The sequence below is a fragment of the Diceros bicornis genome, chromosome 15 (assembly GCF_020826845.1).
Source record: "Diceros bicornis minor isolate mBicDic1 chromosome 15, mDicBic1.mat.cur, whole genome shotgun sequence".
NCBI classification, from domain to species: domain Eukaryota; kingdom Metazoa; phylum Chordata; class Mammalia; order Perissodactyla; family Rhinocerotidae; genus Diceros; species Diceros bicornis.
The window spans coordinates 11,016,809-11,041,869 of NC_080754.1; the positions used below are offsets into that span (position 1 = coordinate 11,016,809).

General features: G+C 40.7%; 1 protein-coding gene across 7 annotated transcripts in view; it reads left to right on the forward strand.

Annotated features, from left to right (window-relative positions):
• BBX (BBX high mobility group box domain containing) overlaps nucleotides 1-25,061 on the forward strand; it is a 256,940-nt gene that overhangs the window by 207,040 nt on the left and 24,839 nt on the right. For all 7 annotated transcript variants that reach the window (XM_058555734.1, XM_058555736.1, XM_058555738.1 and 4 more), the window contains exons 9-12: nucleotides 4,266-4,346; nucleotides 18,931-19,939; nucleotides 20,943-21,081; nucleotides 24,155-24,303. In XM_058555734.1, the coding sequence (XP_058411717.1) occupies nucleotides 4,266-4,346; nucleotides 18,931-19,939; nucleotides 20,943-21,081; nucleotides 24,155-24,303 (1,378 nt within the window). The remainder of the gene's footprint in view (nucleotides 1-4,265; nucleotides 4,347-18,930; nucleotides 19,940-20,942; nucleotides 21,082-24,154; nucleotides 24,304-25,061) is intronic.

A 25,061-nucleotide genomic window follows, 5' to 3' on the forward strand; every position in this document is an offset into this window, starting at 1 on the left:
TGTAATCTAATTATCCTAAAACACACTTTTTAACAAACAGTAAGCCCTGGGCATTTCTTTAAGTTAAAAATGTTTTTTCTTTCACATCAAGTCCTGAGTCTCTGCCTTGCAAGCTAAGGATATTTTTCTTTCCTAACCAAATCTGATAGTTTAAAAACCCGTTGAAGTTAACCTATATGGAACCAAGAAACCGAATAAAGAACATTTTGTTTGTAGGTTCCTCATGAATGTTTACACTTAGAGGGAGAAATATATCTGCTCTACGAGATCTAGAAGGAAATACAGGGTGCAAAGCCTGTTTCCCCCCATTTCAGGCTGTCTCTTCTTCCTTATTGACACTCATGGTTCATCTAGATTCAACATGGCCCCTCTGAAGAGCTGTCACTCTGTTTCCAGGCTCTGATCCATTCACTTGGTCTGTGTGAGTTTCCTGTCTGCATCTTCTGTTGTTCACAGGTAGAGCGACACATCCCTCACTTTTTAGATCTCGTTTACTGAAGACTAATGGCCAAATGTAATGCCAGAAGGGCGCTATTGTCTTCCTTTATTTAACAAGTCCGAGAGCCGTGACCAGTGCACATATTCTCCTCTCTGCTGTGTGGCTGACTCTTACACCTAGAGTGTATATTTACACTGAAAAATTACATATTGACTTTGAAGACAGAGAGCTAATCTAGATGATTTAGACAAATAGCTTTGGACATTAAAACTTTCCTTAGAAGGTATTTACTTTGCCAATATAAATACAACCATAATCTCATCAAATGTAGGTATTGTCACAATTGGATATAAGCAATAGCTGCAAATTTAAAGCATTCATTTTCATGATGGAACGCTCAATATGTTGCAGAATATGACGTTCAACAAAAATACCATATACTCACACTGCAGTTAATCAATGTGAAAGTATTATGTGTTTTATCAGAAGCATTAATATTTCTTTTAAGGTAAGAAAGACCAACCATCTCCTCTGGTTCATTTGTTCTTTTATTTATTGATGCCTTCAATAATTATTGGTCATTTCCTCCCAGGCTATGATGTTTGTGATACCCCTCATAATTGCAAAAGACTTCTGCCATTACTTAATTTGCTTTATCTTGACCACCTGTTTCCTTGATGTGCTCCCCTACCTCAGGCAGCTATAAAATAAGCCGTTTAACATCCAGGGTGATAATTTATCTTAACACTTTTGCTGCACCTCGCGTACTCTCACACTCACTCTGTTTAGCAGAACACTACATAATAACCAAAGGAGAGACTACAGTGGGGTTAACAGATTGGCAAGCACCACCCACCTCGAGGCAAATCAGAAGCATAGCCATGAACACACTGTGCAGTGTGGCCCACTCCTGCCCCTACCGGAGAGTGTAACATGACACGTGCTCCCCCCAGTAGCTGACCAATCGTTGAGAAACATGTATCAGCTATATTGTTCTTACTTGAAAGGATGTGTATGTCTCTCAAATAGAGAAGAAATGTGAGAATGAACATTGGTGTAACAAATTGGCATGGTACAAGCTATGCTTATAATCGAAGCTCTCAGAGGGGTTGAGATTCCTGAGAGAAAATGTGTAAATAAAGAGAGAGAGGTCGCTAAGACAAAACCTGAGGAACGACGTTTAAGTGATCACCATGGGAAGCAGAGCCAGCAAAGAACAACAGGAGTGGCTTGAGAGGTGGGAGGAAAACAAGGACACTGTGGTAGTGGAAGCCCAGAGAAGAGGTTCCTGAAAGAAAGGTCAGCCATGGTGAATGCTGTGGAGGAATCGAGATGAGGCTGAACCACAGACATTAACATATGTCCAGTTTTCTACCCCTCCCCACCCCCGCCCAAAAATTAAGCCAAAAGACATTCTTAGAAAGCCTATCTTACCACTAAGTCATTCCATGAAAATTTTGTTGTTAGGTGATTCTGGAAATGTTGGACTACTAAAATACATTGACACCCCTACACACACACACACACACGCACGCACGCACGCGCGCGCGCACACACACACACGCCTGTTTGGAAATCAGGCTTCCAGCAACCTTGGGCATTTAAAATACTGCCCTATACCTACAAATAGGTAAAAATCCTCCGTAGGCAATGAAGAAAATTGTTCTTACTAAATGTGGGTGGTTCCTTTAGAAAGGCAAGGAACCGTTAATCTCAAGCCTTGACTCGGACAGCTGTGCGTGAACTCAGATGGCAGCTAATGCAGCCAGGCAGTTGGAAGTCTTTCATGGAGCCCGTCAGTGTGCCATGCACTGCACGGGGCACAAGATATACGGTCGTGAACACACACACACACACACACACACAGCGTCAGGGAGAATAAACCTACAGCAACAAAATCGACAGCAGAGGGAGCCAGTGGAAGAGCTAGAAACACACAGTGTCATGCAGGGCTACAGAGCTTGTTGTCCTTCAGTAATTCTTGAGGGTGTCACATGATTACGCGAGAAATTTAATATTCTACAAATTATTAAATTTAATAAGTATCCTCTGACATTGCAATTTTTAATTCCATTCCAGTTTCAGTGTGTAAGTAATATTTGGAATTGTACTAAAAGCGTTCATGTTTATTAGTGTTAATAATGATAAATCCTTATTACTAATAATTGCACCATTTATTGAGAGCATAATGTGGGCTCACCATGGTGTCAAACTCTTCACTAACATAAAATCCGATCTTCACCACAATAATACAGGGCAGGTGTTATTGTTTCTATCTTGAAGATGAGGTAACTGAGGCTCAAAGTCTTAATTATTTCCATAAGTCCTCACAGCAAAGAGTAACGAAGGCATGTCTGTCTGACATGAAAGCCATGTCCATTCTGTCACACAGCCTCGGTTCAGGCACGGGCATTGGTGCTCAGTACTTCAGGCCCCCAAGTCACTGAGAGTCGGGGATTATGTTACTATTTGTTTCTCTTAGTCCAGTGATAATGTGAGTAATTGAATTCAACTTGTCTAGAAAAAGTAGAAGTGGCATTTATCAGAGAAAATTCAACTAGAGGAAAACATTCTGAACTTCGGGAGTATTGAGCCCCATAAGTTGACCTTCTAAAGAAAAAGTAAGTGATTAGGATGAATAGGAAAGGAGTTTATTAAAAATGATAGTACCTAGGAAGGAAGAGTCCTTAGACGTTCTTAAACTAGACCCTTCTGAGTGGCCCAGATAGCTGATTAAATATTTGCCTTACAAAGGCCTCTGATTCAGCAGGTCTTCTCGGGAGAATTCCCTGTAGCAGCAGGCACCCAGTCTCACCTGGAGCTGACAGCCCCTAGAGTCCTGTGGGACTTGGGGTCCCCCGTAAGGATATAATCACAAGGCAGGATTGCCTCCTAAACTGAACTGAGAAATGCCTCTGTCTTAAACCGAGAAAGAATTCAGGATCACGAAGAATATAAAAAGCCTAGACCATAGCTAGCTGCTCTCATGACGACAGAACTTCTCCAGAAGGCGGCTTTGTAATGATCCTTAACAATGTATGTCCCTCCCAGCTCTTTACTGAGTTACGCTAGAAATTGAAAATGAAGTTTTCATATACAAATGAGAAAGGACAGTGCTGTTCGTTGTTATCAGTGCCTGGCTGCTGTTTAGCCAGATCTGCAGACGAGTATGCAGTCAATGTGAGGTTGTGTGTATGTCGATGTACTACAACGTACGTCCTTACCTGTACGACTTATGTAGGTTTGTGGTCTTGATTGTCGATCTGTGTGTGCTTTAGACCATCTCACAAAGCCAGGGCCAATGTTTTATATGAACCCTTAGATTTCCCAGCTCCTGTCATGTTGCCCAGCAGATTTATATTGGATTCTCAAAACAATGTTTGTTGACTGACTTCATACTGTCTTTCCACAGAGATCCCAAATAAATTCCTTAAAAAAATTTGCTAATTGCTTTGGTAAATATAAAATGATTCTAAATCTCTTTTATATTTGGCCAGTTGATAAGTTGGTATTTATATAGAAATGGAAATGCATAGCTTGTTTTAAGCTTATGGAGTTCAATTTAAAGCCTGGAATGTACAAGATAATACTCTTGTCATGAAATAGCCACCTAAGCCACACCTGGTTTCTGTTATTATTTTTGAGGTTATTCAACTAAAATTGGTTTCAAAATTACAATCCCAAGTGTGACACATTTAAAGTTATCTAGTACTTGGGAGCAATGATGTTCTCATAAACTAAGGAAAGTTCCTGAGAGTGTATGAATGGGAAGCAAAGATTCTGATATCATAATTAATGTTATTTATGTGAATTGTTTTCAATACAGATTTCTTCGAACACTTCGCAGCTGGGTGGTGCTGAACCCCTAAAACGCTGTGGAAAATCGGCGCTCTTTCAACTGGCGGAGGCAAGTGTCCAAGAATGTACTGAGATAAGATCTGCAGAGTGAAAGTGATGGAAAAGTCAATCATAACAGTGTTCCTTAAACTGTACCGTCTCACCTGTGACCATTAAGTGTGTTGTATCTAATTTTCAACAATGAGGGAGTTAACCTTTAATTTAGGAAAAAAGGAGTTTGCTTCTAAAAGTCATTAAGCATTGAAAAAGGTTACCCAGGGAAGTTTCAAGATCTTTTTCACAGGTAGTATTTTAAAATAAGGTCAGTTTTGTCTCTCTCAGATTGGTTGAATAAGTCCAGCTTAAACCCAGAAGAATGGCATCAGTCACTTTCCTCTCCTCTGATTCTCTTATAACATCTCAAAATCCCTAAAAGGCACTGCTTTTAAACCAAGTGGTTGATGTTTTAATTTTTGTCTTTTTTGGCGAAGAACTCAAATGACATGTTCTCAGGTCTGGTTTTCTGACGGCTATCAGTTGTACATTTGATGTGACGTGGGTATGAAATGCTACTATTCCTTTGGCAAAGTAGAAAATATGTTTTCATAAAGCCTGTTAGGGACAGAGCCCTCCCTTGGTGGGGGATGGGTTGAGGGGGAAGATGCTAGAAGCAGTTGTTGCTAGGGTGGGCAGGAGCAATGGCTTTCTCTGCCAGGCTGTACCTGCTCTGCCTTCAGGGAACATGTGGAAGAAATGTTTTTAGCACCAGGACACTATAGTGGTAGTTTTTTCTTTGGTGAGACAAATTACGAGGTACAAAATGAGTGACCAAAATCTCTTATATTATACTTTTTCTTTTCTCTCATTTTTCTGGCTTCCTTCCAACGAGTTCCTTCTGAGTTTTTTGGGGGAGTGATAGGGTTCTTTTATAAATCCTTTGTAGTTTACTGAACTTAAAGGGATGACCTATCATTTTCTAAATTTTATGGTAGCTTGTATCATAAAAATATAGGAGTTTTAACTATCTTTAAATTAAGCTTTTAAGGTCTAGCCAGATTCAAATTAGAAATATAAAAATGCAAAGGCCTGAGAAAGTAAAGAAATATGTGAAGAGTAGAACAAACTAACCCATTGTCATCTGACATTAAGCTGATACGCCTCTTGTGTAAGACAAATTCAGACCCAAATGGAGGGCTATGAATGATGGGAAAACATATGAAGACCAGAGGGAATAGTTTTAAAAAGAACTGGGTGAGTCAGTGGCAAAGTATACTTCAGATGGAACCAAAATGGTAAAGATCTGGCAACGACTGTGCCTTTGGAGTCAGAATTGTATACAAGTCTTAGAAACAGAGAGCCCATGAGGTCATGAATTTGTCTAGCCTCTTCAAGACTATATATGGATTGTCAAGACAATTTGTTTGGAAGAAGTGGTTATTTTTCTTGAATAATATGAATGGCCCTCTCTGCATTTCCTGGTTATGAGTATATGTGTGTATGTGTTTGTATACATATATACAAACATATACATATGGCTTTTAAAATATTAAACAACACTAAATTGTACAACTAACTTTCAATATTAATATTTCTTTATTAGAAAATTTGTGTTAGAAACGTATGGACCTTTGAGGTACTTTGCTGTGGGGGGTGCTAAAGAGATGAATTTGTTTCATTTTCTTTCTTTGGCATAACATTCATAACAAAGGATTCCCTAGTAAATCAGAGCTCATTAAAAAGAACACGCTTCTAATTTGTAGGGATGCATCCCAAGTATGAAACAGATGCTCTGGTTTAACAGATGTTTGAATGCTGCTATCATAATTTAAAGGGGTAAAATGACTGAAATAAGCCTATTCCAATTATAGCAAATCAGCTTAGACTCAGACTTAGTTTCCTATAACATCCGAGTAAAAATATATGCTTATGATGAAACAGGGTCGCTAAAAAATAACCTACCAAGAAAATCTTCTCACATTATTATTTGTGCCACATAAATGTGATGCCATAATGCTAATAGACTGTGTTTTAGAATAACGTCCTTAAGCCTCCCCAGTTCCTAATTAAACATCAATATGTGCACAATGGATTAATCAGCGCCTCCACATAATCACCAGTAGAAATAGGCTTCCTCCATTTCTTTTCTCTTCCATGTGTATTTGATGTTCATTTTTCTTGAACAGAATATAATATTTAATTATTTTGGGTGCCTCTTTAAATAAATATAGCAGGATATTGAGGAGGATTTTTCCTGTTGCCCAGAATTAGTGCTGTTGTCTGAAATCTGAAGGCACAGCTTTAAATTCATGCATTCCAAAGGGAAAGGCATCAAGAAGCCACCTTCAGTTTCCCACCTCTTGGGATTTATAAAGAGCCCAATCCAGCTGCTATCCCCAATGCCACTCCAGTGGTCTCTCCTCTCATCCCCACCCTAACCCCCAAGGCATCAGTGTGTGGGGCATCATAGGCTCTCCAGCCTTCTGGAATATTTTGGCTTTTCTCCGTGTCCTGAGGAGGAAGGGAGGGAAGTGCTTTCCATTCTTCACCTGTGCCCCCCATCAAGCACGGTGAAGACAGCTCTAAGGGAACCCCAGTTAAAGACTGGGAGTGGTACCTGCGAAAAGTGTCTTCTCATTCTTTGGTGAGATGCGAGAAGTGTTATAGACATAGATTTATTGCTGTGCCCTTCACCTGTCTGACCAGGCAAGAGAGAACTGGAGGTAATGGGCAGCAGGGAGAGACTTGGAATAGCCTGCTGCACTGTCTTTTGGGTTGTGAAGATGTGTGAGTTTCCCAGGGGTCAAGTGGACAAATAGGAAGTAGTTCAGCTTGATCAGGCAAGAGGCCATGGGGTAGTCATGGGGACGGGTTGGCAGAGGGCAGGCCTGGGACAGTCTCTCACGTCAGGAAGTATGCAGTAAGAGATGGCTCTATTCAGGGCTCTGACCAGCTCCCACAAGCAGGAGTGATGTTCAGCTGGTTTGCTCCAGTACAGCTGTTCTGGTACTAAAATACCAAGATACTTTCTCCTGTTAGCAAAAAGACTGTGACCCAAACCCCCTGCATCCCTGGGCCCCCCTGATCCTTCCAGCAACTGGAGGGCACAGAAGGGGCCTCCAGGGCCCTGTTCCAGCCCTGAGACCATGTCCCTTCTGATCAGTTGGCATCCTGCCTGTTAAGTATTTTGTATGTCATCCCTGCCACTTGGCATCCCCTGACAAGGTCCTTCAGTCTTATGTAGAGTTAGCAAGAACAGATAAGAAAAGAAAGAATAACCATGGGCAGTTAGTTTTACCTCCACCATTCCTTCTTCTGACTTCTAAACCAGAGGCTGTAGGCCTTGTGAAAGAAGGGCCAGGAACCAGCCCAAGAACTAACCACGCACCCTTCCCCAGCTCCATTCCTGTGGGCTGGCACGGGAGGAGGAGTGAATGAGGAGACCTCCCAAGACAGGAGTTGTTGCTTCCAAGAAATGTTTTCTCCTTGGCGAGAAGCAGGAAGTACTGTAGGCATGAATTTATTGCTGTGCCCTACACCCACTTGAGCAAGCGAAAAAAGAAACTGGAGGACGTTGGCAGCAGACACAGAGAGACGTGGACAGGCTTGCACTCTCAGCCTTGGCATTGTAAGGACCTCCGCATTTCCTGGGACCCCAGAGCCAAGAGATCCCTGGGGAAGGCCCTGCTGTGGGCATTTGATTGTCATTTTAAACTGGGTGGATTTTTAATAGCTGAAAGTGACCTGAAAATTCTGGGATCTATTCCAGGTATTTTTCAGGAATCTACTCCAGCTAGGAAAGGAGATTTGGCATAGTGCTGATGAGGTCAGGGAATTGAGAAAAATACAATCCTTTATGTTTGAACCTCCGTGAGGTTCCTACTATTCAGTTACCAGTTACTTAATTGGCGCAAGTGCTATAATGTATTGTGTTTCCTTTTGTTTTGAAATTAATTAGGTCAGGTCATATAAAGAACAGCAAAACAGCAAAGCATCCCCCTGGAGGTCATTATAATTGCTGTAGTGGGAGGGCGCACACAGACATCTACCTATACATTTTAGCAAAGAAAATTCTACACTTGAAGATCTCTGGTACCAAAATTGCCTAATATAATAAGTGGAGCAGTTTTTTCATTTACTCTAACAAACAATAGTTATTGAGGGTCTACTCCGGGCCAATAACAGTGAGGCCACTGAAGCTACCTGCGTATGGATGCAGATGTATTTTTAGTATGACGAGGTAACCTGTGAGCCTTCTTCTAAGGTCAGCAGTAAAGGGACTCTTCATTCTGGAGTGCCACTAGGGGCTGGAGCATAAGCCTAAAAGTATTACTGTTTGTTTTACTTCCAATTTTTCTGAAATAATCTCATACGTTCTTTAAAATAGATTATAAATTTTAAATAGCAGATTTTATCTGCAAGTAAGTTTTATTGTCTCACCTAAGATAACACATTTATTATCTACTGTGTGCTAGACATTGTTCTGAGTACTTTACATGTGCTCACTGAATTCTCACACCCAGGTCCTGTGGGGTAGGTACTGTTATCATTCCTCTTTTACACTTTAGGAAATAAGGGCAGCGAGGTTGTGACTTGCCTAAGGTTCATGTGGACAGGAAGGTTGGAGCCTCTGTGGAAACCCAGGCCGGCTGTCCCCACAGCCTGGGCTCTTGACACTGGGCTCTTCTGTCCCCTTGTTTTAGTTGAATATAAAAGACTGTACAAGTTGCTTGTTATAGGAGTTTGCGTGTTATAGAAGGCTCTATGGAAGACAGCTTACTCCTACACACATGTGTATGGCTGAATAAGATGACAGATTGTTCAAGACTGCTGTCAAAGAAATGGAGCTGATATTTCTTTTTTAAAAAGTGTCTGTACTTTTGAAACTGCCAAGATAGATCTTACACCCTTAAATAAGTGCCTATTTGTGAATATACTGTGGAAGGTACTGTGAGGGCTGTAGGAAGTCATGGTGTTATTCTCCAGTTCCAAAGAGATGAGACGTAAAAAGGGAAGGGATAAGAAAGAAAGAAATAGTGCCGGTGGTGTCACAGGGAGCCATGTGATGAAATGAAACTCCACCCGCATGGTGAGGGGTACACTACGTGGGCATGTGAGACCAGGAAGGGGAGAGATGAGTATCAGCAGGGGTGTCGTGAGGACCCAGCCCAGGGGAGAGAGCGTGAAGACGGTTCTGACGAAGGAGTTGTTTAGGAACAGCGGTTGAAACCAGTAGCCTTTGGGCCACATCCAGCTTGGCAGAGACGCTCTCTCTGGCCCACAATTTGTTGACCTGTATTACATTTTACGTTTGAATTAGAGGCTAATATTTTAAAATTATAGATTTCAAATAAGTCCATATATCTGACTTCTAATGAAAATTTAGGGAATCTGGAGACACTGGGCCAGCCTTCCTGCATGTGAACAGTGAGTGAGAGCTAATAAGTAGCTGTCCCCTGAGAAAGGTGTTTGCTGTACAAATGTCACCATCGTCTCCCTTTCCTGCTGAGCCCTGACCCGGGGCCGGCAGTCACTGCCAGCATCCACTTAACACTTGTCCACTGCCCTCTTTTATACCTACCCACCCATGCACAGTGGAGATTGTGACTTATGTGTAATTGAATGGAGAGATAGGGGAGAGACAGCAGAGGGATAAAGGCAGGCAGACGTGAGATAGGTAAATGGCAAGTCCCTCAGACTGACAGGAGTGGAGGGCTGTGCTGAGAGGTTATGGCAGGTGAAGGTCAAGTCAGCTGCAGGTCAAATTGGGAGCGTGTTTAGTGTGAAGGCATTTGTACCTGAAAATAATGAGGAGCGATTGAAGACTTGGGGCAGGGGTGAGCAGCGATGGAGGCGGCACTTGGAGAGACACCTGGCTGCTGGGTGTAGAATGGAGTGGAAAGCCTCTGTGGACTTCCGGGTGTGAGAAGACAAGAGGCAGGATTGGGGAGCTGACAGTGGGGACGGGAGACAGAAACAGACACCAGGGAGGTTGCAGGGGCTCAGCTGGATTTGATGATTCAGTCGATGTGGGAGGCAAAGCAAAAGGGGAGTCAGAGACAGCTCTACCCCTGAACCTGAGTGCATGGGAAAGAATGGCTTCCAGGAGCTTCATTCTGACCTTGGAGCCCTCCTTCAGCAGGCCTGGGTGTTTGGAATAAAGAGGAAGTCCTACTAGTAGAAAAGTAGAGTTGAAGATGCTGAGTGGGGAGGGACAACTGAAGAAACCCAATAGTAAGAGAGTCCAGAAGAGACTTGCCAGCAAGTGAAGAGTGGAGTTTGGAGAGCAGAGAGCTGTGTTCGTCTGAGCATAGATGAGAGAAAGGACGGGGCCGGCCCCGTGGCTTAGCGGTTAGGTGTGCGCGCTCCGCTGCTGGCGGCCCGGGTTTGGATCCCGGGCGCGCACCGACGCACCGCTTGTCAGGCCATGCTGTGGCGGCGTCCCATATAAAGTGGAGCAAGATGGGCATGGATGTTAGCTCAGGGTTGATCTTCCTTACAAAAAAAAAAAAAGAGAGAGAGAGAAAGGTAGAAAACGGTCACCCTGGGAGGGCTGAATTTAGTCTGTGGTGCCCGTTGTCTGTGTTGTTCTTTTCCTGTTTATCTCGATGTATGAAACTAGTTACGTGTTCAGGTGAAGTTGAAGAAAGAGGGTGTACTCATCATATGTAAGAAGCTCGATTGTAGGTCTGGTGAGTCTAAGGGAATCGAAAAAGTTGTTGTTAACCCTATTTGTTAAAAAAGGATGAAGACATTTTCAGAGGCCTTGAGTTCCTAGTATTTCTTACTTTCAAAAACCACTTATAATGGTAAAGATGAATTTATTCTAGTATCTGTAAGAATTGGGAGGGTGTTTAGTGTGAAACAAAGACACAGAAGCAAAGGCCACCCTCATCCCATCCGGATCCTTCAGAAATGGTATAGTTTCTGAAGAAATACTGAGGAAAGAGCAACATTTGAACCATTTCACCTGGCCCATTGTTTCAGCAAACCACATAGTAAACTATATAATATGCCCAGATTTTAGCGTTAAGACACGTGGACCACTGTTGTTTGACCAGTTATCTTTTATAATAAAGAAGATTGAATTTTCTTAACAGTGATGCTATTCTTTATTCTCTGAAACCATCAGCTAGTGTATTTTTATGGCAAAAACATTCTGGTTTTATTTAATTATGGGAGAAATGCACATCTTGGAAAACAGTGCTAAATGCCTTCCTAGGGTTATGTCTACACCGTTTTGGCAGATAATAAGCCAGTAAAAAATGACTGTAAACATACCTTGGCTGCAAAACATTTGTACTAAAAAGCAGAGATTGTGAAATTGAAACTTCTTGACTAGTGTCAGTGGGTCTGTTGTCACACCGCCTTGTTTTTAATCAGGCTGGCTCCTTTATAATAGATAATGAAAGACAAAGTATAATTAAGAGTGAAATGATATGGTACTTTTTGGAACATCTTACCCATTTCTTTGTACCAGTTAAAGGGCATCTACTTCCATGGTACAGTAGTCCCACCTTATCCACGGTTTCGCTTTCCATGATTTTAGTTACCCACTGTCAACTGCAGTCCAAAATATTAAATGGAAATTTCCAGAAATAAACAATTCATAAGTTTTAAATTGCATGCCCTTCTGAGTAGCATGATGAAATCTCGTGCCGCCTCAGACGTGATTCATCACTTTTGTCCAGTGGCTCCAGCTGTAGACGCCACCCAGCCGTCAGTCATTTAGTAGCCCTCTCAATTATGAGATTAACTGTCAAGATATTGCAGTGCTTGTGTTCAAGTCACCCTTATTTTACTTAATAATGACCCCAAAGTGTAAGAGTAGTGATGCTGGCAATTCAGATATGCCAAAGAGAAGCCGTAAAGTGCTCCCTTTAAGTGAAAAGATGAAAGTTCTCGACTTAATAAGGAAAGGAAAAAATCGTGTGCTGAGGTTGCTAAGATCTACGGTAACTTTTATTACAGTATATTGTTATAATTGTTCTATTTAATTGTTATTATTATTAATCTCTTACTGTGCCTGATTTATAAATTAACCTTTATCATAGGTCTATACATAGGAGAAAACATGGTATATATAGAGTCCAGTACTATCTGCGGTTTCAGACATCCCCTGGGGGTCTTGGAACATATCCCCCTCGGACAAGGGGGACCTACTGTACGCATGATTAATTATTTTGCACTGGTCATTCTCCTAAGTCTTTTGAAGCAGGACACATTAAAGAAAGGAATTGATATCTTAACATTTGTAGAAAGGAACACATTTTAAAATGTCTTTGATTCAAAGAGATAAAAGCTTGATGCAGCACAGATTTATTACATCTTTCAAGTTGCCAATAACAAACCCAGATTCTCAGGTGTGGTCTTACCTGAACTGAAAATGACAGCCTCCCTGAAGCCAGGAACGTAAAGAATAATCCCTCCACCGCACATTTTATCTCACTTATTCAGTATTCCTGTTGAACTTTTTCTTTGTAATCATTTTGAAGAGGATAATTTTTTATACATCCAGCCAACATGCACATCCTTAGGATTCGCTTTCAACATAGTGGTTTTTTTTTGTTTTTCTTTTAGGAGTGAGTTACATTTCTTTACTTTCAGGCCATTCTGACTACACAAAACAGTCAGAAACCTCAGTGTGGCTTTAGTTGTCAGAGGTAAAATTAAAATATCGGTGATTAATTTTCACTAGTGCTCTTGGGAAGCATAAGTAAGGACAGTGTGATGGCTGGTCGAGGCCAGGCAGTAGTGTGGTCATAATTAGCATTGTTTTTTATAGACTCGAAAGTAACTCTTTCTGGTATGAATCATCAATTACCTTGGAACTAATGAACCATTCAATTCAACACAATTATGTCTTGAATGCCTTCATTGTGAAGGTGCTAGGATATTCTTGGAGCAGAATACGAGGGTGAACAGAATACATTTTGTGCCCCCTGAGTTATGGTTGTAAAGAATACAGGAGTACCTGAGGGAATAGACAATAGATATCAAATATTGATGCCCAGCGTTTGATTTAAAACATGAGCATTTTAACTTCTTTGAATACAGCCATGGGAATTCCATCCAGAAGGTGTCCTGCAGATGATTTTATGTTCTCACTTTTAAAGGAGGTTATTGTTCAATTTAAAATAATAATAGAAGAATAAATTGTCATTTACTAAGGCATGTTCTGTTTCAAGACCTGATTAGCAGTGAACCTTCTATTAAGGGCAACTTGACTAATTAATAACAGACATTAATTCTGTGCTTCCACAGTGCAGTTTTATTCATTTGAGTTCACATCGATTTATGCTCTTCTGTGTCCACTGTGTGTTTATCCATGTGCATGTCCCTTCATAGGTACGTAATATAGTTTCTATGCTCTTCCCTAAGTCCCACTGAAGTGTTGGTATATGCACCCAAAGTTGATGCAAGTGGATAGGCTTACACCCAAAAGCAGAACTGAGCTTAATGATATGTTTTTTTGTTCGTTTTGTTTTTTTCTTTGGTGAGGAAGATCGGCCCTGAGCTAACATCTGCCAATCCTCCTCTTTTTGGTGAGGAAGACTGGCCCTGAGCTAACATCCATGCCCGTCCTCCTCTACTTTATATGGGACGCCGCCACAGCATGGCCTGACAAGTGGTGCATTGGTGCGCGCCTGGGATCCGAACCGGTGAACCCCAGGCCGCCGCAGCGGACCTCGCTCGCACTTAATCGCTTGCGCCACCTAGCTGGCCCTAATTATATGTTTAATAAGAGTTGCTTCTTGAAAGATAACTGATTTAAGATCTTCCTGAATCTAATTTTGTTGTATATGCTTTTCTCCCCCCAACTATAGAATCATTCAACCCTAGAATGAAAAATCAGAACAAAGCTGTTAGGCTACCAAGGCCATGACATGCTATTAATGATACCAACATGAATGTTACTGCTACTATTGATAGCTAACGTTTATTCTGTATGGCATAAGGCCCCAGAGGGAGAGTTGTCACAATACGTCATTCTTGCTCTGTACCAGGCACTGTTTTAAGTACTGCACGTGTGCAACTCATTGACCCTCACAGTGCTCCCAAGGCAAATACTATTAACATCCACATTTTACAGATCAGGAAACTGAGGCACAGAAAGGTTTAGAGAAAATGAACCCATCAGTGGCAGAGTCAGTCTACAGCCCTAGACAATCTGGCTCCAGAATCCCTGCCTTTTGAAACTCTCTCTGCGTAGAATTTGCTCACATCTAAGCATGATGGCATCTTCTAAGAATTATTACATCCATAGCTGTTCCCAGGTTCTGTTTATGTTGTGTGGAGATATAATTATTAATTCCTAGGAACTTTTGAAAATTATTTCTAATAGTATAATGTTTGAACTCGGAAAAGAAGATGAAAATTGGGAATTATGGCAATATCCCCGAAAAAAGTCGTTGTCCAGTGCGCTATCCTAGAGTCTGGCTTGCATGCTGCTTACATCCCAGATGGCTACAGGTTGCTTTTCCTGGGTTCCGGTGTCGCCTGATTTCCAGCTGGGTTCAGCCAGTGGGAGACACTGGTGGGAGATTGGGGGATGCGAGGAAGATAGAGGCCGAGATGTGCAGGGAAGAGGGGAGGAGGGGAGGGGGCAGAGCAAAGGCAGCATGTCTTCCCTGTGTCCAGCTCCTTCCTGAGAGGCCCACCGTGCTTCCCTCTTCCACTGGGACCCTTCCCCCTTTGCCTCTCCTGTGGCTTCCTGCTATTGTTAATCCCTGGGTTGCCTCACCACCTCCTGTTTGGATGTCTCAGCTCTTCATGACCTGTGTAACCAACTTATTCCCTGCCTTAAATTCCTTCAGCTAGGTGTGCTTTGTGTTGTTTCTGTTTGCCTGGGTAGATCCTGCCTGGTGCACAAGCCGTCCTCATTCTCCGTTTGGTATGGTTATAAGATAGGCTAAGAGAATGCTGCTGGCCTATTGTATCCAGATTTCAGCAAGACTTCTGACAGATGAGCCTATGATATCTTTGAGGATAAGATGGAGGGAATTGAGATCGGATTATAAAACATTGTTAGATTGCTGAAGTTTATTAATGTTCAGATCAACCTGATGAAAAGGCTCTAGAGGTTTGCCAGAAGGCTCTGTCCTTGGCTGTGTCCTACCAGAGATTTGGATGAAGACATAAGGAAGCTTTATCAAGTGTGTCTGTAACGCAAAACTGGGAGGTAATTTAATTCAGATTTTGAAAGGATAAACTTTATAAGGAAAAATGGAAAATTTGGCATGTAGATAGAAAAAAATGTAAAGATATAGAATGGGAGAGACCAAGCTTCCTAGCATATTATGTAGGTAAGAAATTCGGGATTTTAATTGATCACAAGCCCAATACAAACCTATATGTATGAACCTGTTTTTTAAAACAGGTGGAAGGGGGATTCATCTTTAGGCCCCATTAGAGATAAGGAGTGTCCCTATCAACTGACAGATAATTCCACTTCACTATCTGGAGTGTTACAGGAAGGCTAGGAACTTCATCTAAGAAAGATGTTGCTAAATTGAAGCATCAGTGTTCCCCAACCCCAATGTTGTAAAGCTTTACGTTGTTTACAGTTGTATTTGCACACATCTGTTCACTTTTGCCTCACAACAGCCCAGTGGAGGATGTACTCTTATCATTTCTCAGCCTTTATTTCCTCATCTGGGTTCAAGTCTAAGCTACATAGCTCACTGTCTGGTCTTAGGCAAGCAAGCTGTGGTCATGAACCAGCCTATTTCAATAAAGCCCATTCTCACTTCAGGACCCAAAACTGCATCTAGAAAAGGGGAACCCAGCTTTTGAAAGGTCGGGGAGCCTTTACATGTCATGAGCAGTTATGTGAAATGGGACGTTATGCCAGGAGAAGAGGCTTATGGGAACATAAAGTCTGTCTTCCAGGATTTGAAAGTCTGTCATATGAGAGAAAGAGTGGATTACTGTATGTGGCTCAGGGAACAACTAGGATGGTGGGGTGATAGATTTTTGCTCAATATTTGAAAAATTTCAAATAGCACTGCCTTCTAATATGGTCACTGTCTTTGTGCAAAAAAATTGGATAACTAACTTTCAGAAATCCTGCAGTAAAATGAATTCCAGCATTGGGAAGAATGTTAAATTAGATAGCCTCCGGGGTGACACCCAACTCTGAGGGTCTGATTTGTGTTTGTTTTGGTTTTTGGTTAGTGAGAATTGTGATTTGTAGATTTTGATTTGGAGTTGTTTTATTTTTATAGTTTAACTTCCAGCAATATAATTGTTTTTCTTGTAATTTAGAATTAACATACTCTATTTGTGAAAAAAACTTTTTTAAGAGCCTGAAACAAGGAAGTAAAGCATGACTAGTGCTCGGTGTAATTACCTTCACAAGAAGTATTATGCTATTTCCCAGAATATGTCCCCAGAGTGAATGTCTGCATTTGTTCCATTTCATTCCTAGCTGTAGAATCCTATCAGAGGTGATGAGGAGAATCATTGTGAAATATATTGAAGCAGAGAATAGAGTTTGCAAAGTATTAAAGTATTATTAGGTTTGCTGAGATGAACCTGTGCAAATGCACATTGTTGGCATACCACTGTAAAAACCAGCGCCTCTGTGATAGAAGGTCCCCAAGATGATTTATTAAAGGCTACCACAGTGGCAGTGGTTGAAAAACCATAAAATGTACTTTGAGGATGACTTTCTGGCCCTTTTTCCAGAACTAGTATAGTTTCTCTCTCCACACAGGATAGTAGTATTCATGAAGGGCTAGGATAATTGAGAAAGGAAAATAAAAATTATTTCAAAATTGATACAAAAACAGCAGCTCTCCCGTGGGAGTAAAACATGCAGCGAAGAGTAAATGGATCAGTGTCTCAGAATTAATTTAAGATCACATTTTGCTTCATCTTATTTGTGGTTGGGTTTAATAAAGGGAAGTTTCTCAGTCTCAAAACTACTTGCCGAGGTCCGAAAGTTAACTTACATGATTTCCTGAAAAAGACAGCTCCGTTGCAAATCCATAATATTTCAGATCTTCCCTGTGAATGATCTGAAGGGCCGGGCACTCGTGTCATATTCATTTTTTAAAAAAACTTGCACTGTGTGCCTCTCCCCACCCTTTCTCCAACTTCTTCCCAGGCTCACTAATCATAACAGGAAGATTTGCGATTACTGAAAGTACTAAGGGAAAAAATGAGGCAAAAGAGCATGTGATATTTAAATGAATGTATTACTCATTTAAAAAAATGAATTTTACGGATGTTAACGATCCCTGACAATTGGCCATTTGATAAAAAGGTGATTTTTTTTCAAAACAGGAATCAGTTTCCTGCTCACGTGCTTCATTTTGGGGCTCAGCAAGCCTCAGTACTCTTTTTCCTCTCCGTTGCTAATACAGAATAGGTAAAATGAGTAACAGCTAAGAATTCCTGTGCTGCCCGTGGCCTAATCAGCATCGTCAGCTCGGGTTGGATTCCTCAAAGGCAGAGGGGGGACCGTATTGTATCTTTAGTGACCTCCACAGGGCCTGGCCGTTGGGGGCCTTGCAGGGAGTATTTATGAATGAAAACCTAGTTATTGAAAACGAATTTTACAATAGGCTGTAATTTCCCCTTCTAGAAAGTAGCTTTAGATTGAAGTTTCCAGGTACCTGGGAGCTGGAGAGGAAGATGGCAAGTTTCTCCTTTAATGCCCTATATGTGAAATTTGGGGAGTTTAAAAACATAACCAAATTGCTGCCAGATGTGTTTTGGTATTCAGAATCTTTCAGATTTTTAGGAAAATGATACAGTATATGTATCTTACACTGTGCAATTAATTCCCACAATACATATGCAAATGCATGAAGTTTCTGATAGCAAAAGCATATGCATGGTCCTTAAGTGAGATAAATTAAGACCTTAAGCGGTTTCACATTAGTTCTGGTCAGAATTTACAGCAAACCAAGTTTGGGTCAGATCGAGTTTGCCACCAAATGAGTTTTTAAAAAAACACTCACTTTGTTTTCAGAACTTTTGTGATCTTCAAGTTATCCATCAGCATTTGTGGACCTATAATGTTTTGTTCATTAACCAGAACCTTCTGTAGTTGTTTAATGAATTGTCTTATCATTTCTAATTTCAAGTGGGTAGGTAGAAGTTGTTGCTGTTTTCCTCATTTCCCCAAGAAAAAAGAAAAGACAAACATCTGAACAGAGTTTGTGTGTGATTTACTAAGTATTGCCATAAATCCATCATCTCACTTAGACCTCAGAATCCTCGGAGACAACTATCCTTACCATCATTTTTATTTTACAAAGGCAGCAGAGGAGCGAGGATGCACCTAGCATTCTAGGTGCACAGTCAGCAAGGAGCATCACTAAGACTCACCCTCAGGTCCTTCAACTCTGGGTCCATCCTCCTTCTACCAAATCTCATTTTCATAGGAAAAGCTTCTGATGAAGCTGGAAAACGAGAATTTGGGAGTATGCTTGTCTCGGATTTAGTTAATATATCATAATACCTAAAGCCTTTGATTAATTTGAATCATTTAAGTTAGTTTGGCAGAAGTGGACTGATTATTGTGAAGTTTGAAGTGTGTTTTGATTATTTTTTAAGATGGATATAATTAAAAAGTTTAAGCTAATTTTAAGTATAGAATAATAAGGATATTTTTTGTTGTTCTCCCATTTTTGTTTTAACTTTAGATGTGCCTGGCATCAGAAGGGGTGAAAATAGAAGAATCAAAGCTAATAAAAGCAAAAGAATCAGATGGTGGAAGAATTAAAGAATTGGAGAAGGGAAAGGAAGAAAGAGAAATAAAAATGGAGAAAACAGATGAATCCAGGTTACAGAAGGAAGCAGAGTTTGAAAAATCAGCTAAGGAACATGTAAGAGATTCTAAGGAATTAAGAAATTTTGAGGAGGTTCAAATGGATGATATAATGTCTCTAAAAATGGAAGATCCTAAAGATATTAAAAAGGAAGAATTAGAGGAAGATCAAAAATGTAGTCACTTCCCTGATTTTTCTTACTCTGCCAGTAGCAAGATAATAATAAGCGATGTTCCCAGCAGAAAGGATCACATGTGCCATCCTCATGGAATTATGATCATCGAGGATCCCACAGCATTAAACAAACCAGAAAAGCTAAAAAAGAAAAAGAAGAAAAGCAAACTGGATCGACACGGAAATGATAAATCCACACCCAAGAAGACTTGCAAAAAGAGGCAGTCCTCAGAGTCTGACATCGAGAGTGTCATATACACCATTGAAGCCGTTGCAAAGGGAGACTGGGGCATTGAAAAGCTTGGAGAATCCCCTCGCAAGAAGGTCCGCACATCCTCGAGTGGCAAGGGAAGCATTTTGGATGCCAAGCCACCAAAGAAAAAAGTGAAATCCAGAGAGAAGAAAATGTCCAAGGAGAAATCCTCAGATATCACCAAAGAGTCAAGACCTCCTGATTTCATTAGTATTTCTGCCAGCAAGAACATTTCTGGTGAGGTGCCAGAGGGTATAAAAGCAGAACCATTGACCCCCACGGAAGATGCATTACCGCCAAGCCTATCGGGACAGGCCAAGCCTGAGGACAGTGACTGTCACAGAAAAATAGAGACTTGTGGCTCCCGGAAATCCGAGAGGTCTTGCAAAGGTGCTCTTTATAAAACCCTGGTGTCTGAGGGCATGCTCACCTCTCTGCGAGCTAATGTTGACAGAGGTAAGTGACTTCTGCAAATCTGAAAAGAACGTGGAAACCAAGCAGAATTCTTCCTTTAGACCTATTGAAAAGAACCACCATAAAGAACAATATAGTATCAAAAAAATGTTTTACATTTGTACAGTTCTTTATGGTTTATAGCTCGTATACATTTGTCATTTTACCTATGTGTTTTCTTCCACCACTGATGAAAGTTTGTATTCATTTTGTAGGTAGTTCTCGGGATACAAGTGTTCGAAGTAATTCACACCTTCTTTTTACTGGAATAGGCTGGCTTTTTGTTTTCAAGAATCATTATTGCATGTTTGGAGATGTTAATCTGATTTTTAGAACTGATGGGAAAAATTTCCTGAATCAAGCAGATGTGTTTGGCAGAATCTTGACTTGTAGGCTCCAGAAGCAAATAACTTATCTAACCCTCTCCATTAGGTTATTAAAACTGTAATTGAAGTGAAGGCCTCTTTAGAACATAACAGTATCCCCAAACCAGTTAATGTCTATACCTTTATTCCATAGAGTGTTTCATATAAATTCATCTACTTTAAAATATACATCTGGCTAGGGGACTACTTGCCAAGCTGAATTCCCACTAGAGATGTATGAATCGTAGGTCTAACCAGCCCTGAATCTTTGGGAGTATAGTTCTCCAGGGATGCCGTTCCAGTAAGTCTTGGGGAAATTAGAATAAACAATGCCCACCAGCAAAGGGCTCCCACACTTTAGGCTGATTCTTTAATGGAAAAGCTAGTAGTAATTAGTCTGTCTCTGAAGTCACACAGGTACCTGTTGAGTTATGACAGGCCAATTGATCTAGAGTCTGTAAGTCACTTTTTTGCATGTTCTGTTATTAAGGGTGGTCTGTCATGAATCATTCTGGGAACTCCGAAATAGTTACAGATAGCATCGTGCAAATGATACGTAAGAGGTCACTTGTGAAGCAACTAAGATGATTTCCCTCCCATCCCAGTATACCCAGGACATCCTTTGTCTTGAATTTCCTTAGGGAAACGAAGCTCAGGAAAAGGAAACTCCTCCGATCATGAAGGGTGTTGGAATGAGGAAAGCTGGACGTTTAACCAGAGTGGGACCAGTGGGAGCAAGAAGTTCAAGAAGACAAAGCCGAGGGAAGACTCTCTCCTCGGGTAAGTGCCTGGGAGCACAGTCAGCCACGCTGCACAGACCCCAAGTGTGGCAGGATGTTCAAGGTAAACACAGGTCACTGATTGCTTTATCCTCTGAGTACTCATGCAGCACTGACTACAGTCTTAGCAAACGCGTGAGGGAATACAAATCGAGTGTGTCACAGGATACCTGCTGTTTACACAGTTGTGTGAGTGACAGTGTCATTCACATCTTAAGTACAGTCCAAAGTATGTCGATTTTAGACTCAGGCCTGAGTTTGAATTGAGGTCCACCATGTTTTAATGGTGTGATATTGGAAACCCGTCAATCGCCAGGACGCATTTTCTCATCTGAAGTGTACGGTGGATATTATTATAAGTATGTTTACACTTAATATTTCTAAAGGTATGTACATATGTTTATAAAATAATGACAGCTAAAAATGTAAAGTAAATAAAATTAGGTTTCTACCTCTAATCTTACTTTGTTTATAACAAGTTTTATTGTTCTAAGATAAAAATATTAGATTGAATGTTTTCCTGGTACAGAGACTATTCAGTAATTAATTATGTATTGAAATGCAGTATCAAGCAATAGCATACATCAAGATAAAATCATCGAGAATTATTTCATCTTTTATGTTATGCCAAAGACTCCTAATACCAATCTTAATATAAAGCACTTTGTTAGTTTAAGTTAGGAGATCCAGTCCTTTATTTTGCTGGGGAAAGCATCTACATATTCAGTTGTACTGTTTTGAAAATCCTTTGAGATTTTTTATTAGCCTAGTTTGAAAAGAATGCATTGAATAGAAATAAGTACATTTTTATATTTTCCGTATTCTTTCATAAGTGTCTTTAAAGGTATGCAAATTTTATGCATTGAGAGTATCGTATTTGGTTTATTCGTAAATATTTGCATTTCTGTTTGTGGAATAATATGTTTTTTCCTTGGAAGTTACAGTGCTCTCAAGTCTGGTTAATTCTGAGGCTCTAGATCATCACAAAGGGGTGGGGGGATTATTTTTCATAATGATGATTCCTCAAGATTATTTATATTGAGATATGATATATTTATATATATTTCCTTTCCAATATTTTTAAAAGTCCGAAGTAGTTGAAATTAGTTTTGCTTAAACAGTGGCATGAAAATCTTCACATATGTCGTTGTCAAATGATATTTTCAAATGCAAGATTTCCTTAAAAAGTGACCATTGAGTGTCAGGACCAATGCCTGGCACTCTCAATGCCCTGTGGGTCTACACACCAAGAGAAGAGCAGGTCTCTTTGCAGACGATATGAAGTCCTAGGGAAATAAGCAGGCATTAGGCTCCCAACAGAAGGTTCTCTGATGCTGCCATTGGAAACTGCTGAAGCTGTGAGAGGGATGTTTTCACCCGTCTTCTTTGAGGAACAAGAAAAGTGAAACAATCTTTTGGAAATCCGTCCCTGAAAAGAGATTGGTGTGGGGTTGTTTTTGTTTGTTTTTAATGATTTCTGAGGAAGCCACATGTATATAACGTGTGGTTTTCTACAGGCTTAAATCAACAGTAAACCTCTGGTCTCTCCTCTTTCCCTCCATTTAAATGCTGGCCTGTCAGAGTCAGACCCGCTGGGCTTGCCTTGTTCCAACATAGCGCTTTAGCAGTGAGAAATGCCAGTTCCTGTCGGTCTTCTCTGAGATTTCTAAATGAGCATTTTAAACCTTTTTATCATAGAAAATGTGCTACCTTTTTAGTTAACTGTAGCCGAGAAAAATTCACTCAGTATTGGCGGTTCTAATTTTATAGACTTCTCCAAGAAAAACATAGGTGATTATTCTAGTCGAAAAAAGAAAAAAAAGTCCCAAGGGACCTTAAGAGTTATATCTTGCATTTTTGTATTTTCCTTTTGGTTATTCAGAGTATCTGAAAAATTCACAACTTGTAGATAGCTTTCTGATAGCATCCTATTAGTGTCAAATGGTAGCTGATCTTCCATTAGTTTTAACACTGTTGGACTGAATGAGGAAAGACAGTTGTATTAAGGGAGGAGCATCACCCCACCCACCAACCTCCACTGCTCTGATGCAGCTTAGCCCAGGCCCTTTTCCTCGGACCATTCTCATGGTCACCTGGCTGTCTTATCTCTGCTCCCCAACTTTTGTACATTCCTCCACAACTGAGAACCGTTTTAGGTGGACACATCTCAAGTCTTCCCCTTAGGTAGCAGCAACACATTAGCTAGTAGCTTCTTGTAAGTTGGTGCTCAAAACTGCCCTCTTCCCAGTACCCCTTCCATTTTCCATCTGCCAAGCACAGCGGTTCTCCTGCAGCTTTTCCAGGGTTGTGTCTTAGTTAATAAGTCTCACTAAATGAAAGCCAGCAGCCAGCCTAGAATCTAGCAGGCATGCTGCCATTGCTGTGTGGGGCCCTTAGAGCAGCCCATGGATTTCCCAAATTTGCTGCTGGCGTTTCTGAAGTCATTTGTGGTTTGCGTTAAAGTGGGTGGCCTCTCTGCCAGTGTGTTCACGAAAACTGGCTCTGCTTTTCTCATTGAATGTTTTATCCTCATCCTGGTCAACTCTCTAGAATTTTTTTCTGATATTCAGAATATTTTTATGCATTTTCTTTGTGTATGTTTTAATCAAGGACTAGTCAATAATTTTTTTTTAAAAACTAATCTTACAAAATTACCTGTATACCATATTACCAATAAGCTTGCCTATATATATGTATATAAGAATCTTCAGAATGAGAAATGTGTCTGGATGGAATATGCTTTGTATTGAAATTAATGAAAAGTTCCCATGCCAATGGAGAGAATGGCAAATTCTCCGCTTCAAAAATATTCTGATATTTTAAATAATGTTCCTGCTTTTCTAAGGTAATAACATAACCTGTCATGTGAGTTTACTAAGAAAACTGTACTGGTAAATCTTCTCAAGCATTTCTGAAAAGGTATTTTTTGTCCTCGCATAGAGTTTATTAACAATGCCCTAATTCTCAGGGACCCTGTTTTCAAATGGAATATCGTAAACTATATGTTGCATCATTTTCTGTTTAAATATTTACACCATGTGCTGATCGATCCCTCCCCCCACTCCTTTTATTAGCTCAGCAAAGCTGGATGAAGAATTTGAAAAAAAATTCAACAGCCTCCCTCAGTATAGTCCTGTTACATTTGACCGGAAGTGTGTCCCTGTCCCGAGAAAAAAGAAGAAGACTGGAAGCGTGTCCTCAGAGCCTACGAAAACCAGCAAAGGTTAGACGCGTGCCGTACGTTCTGCAGAGTGGTCAGACTCTCGCCTGAACCCTCTCCTGAGCTTCTGCAGCTCCCTGTAGATGTGTGATTGGATTTAGAACTGAGGCAGGAGTGAGTTGGAATTTCAGGTTGCTTTCTGAGATTATCTGGGTTCCTGCCTCATTGCTGTCTCCCTCCCTTCCTTCCTGATTCTCCTCAGCCTGTGTCCTTTGGCGTCTCAACCTGTACATTTGCCCTTAAGGATGTAGCTTTTTTGAAAGTGTTACACGTGGTCTTCGATCTTCTGCTCTCCAGAATTCTAATTGGAATATTGAACTTTTCTTGAGCAGAACGTGCGGGCTGAGGCTAATTTCTTCCGTTCCCGCTGTCTGCAACTGGTTGGACTCTGGGACTATGAAATCGTTCTGTTCACCTGATAGGCAGACTGCATTCTTTACTGGCAGTATGAACCAAATGAAAATAAAACTCCCCGTAATACTCTAGCAATATATTTTTGTATTGGCTTCGTTAAATTTTTAAAAATGCTGCATTGAGCATATTCATTTTCAAGAATATCAGATTCTCCCCCGTGTGTATCAGGGAAGCTTTTAAAATTATCATCAGGACTTAGATAGATTGCAGCATTCATCGGGGGCAGACTGAAGTTCAAAGGAGGGTTTTAAAGAGCGTGGGGGCGTTTTTAGTGGTCTCAGCACCTGGGAGCACCGTTACATTTATGGGGCAGGGCTGAGATTGTAAGCATCCTGACTTGCTGAGGA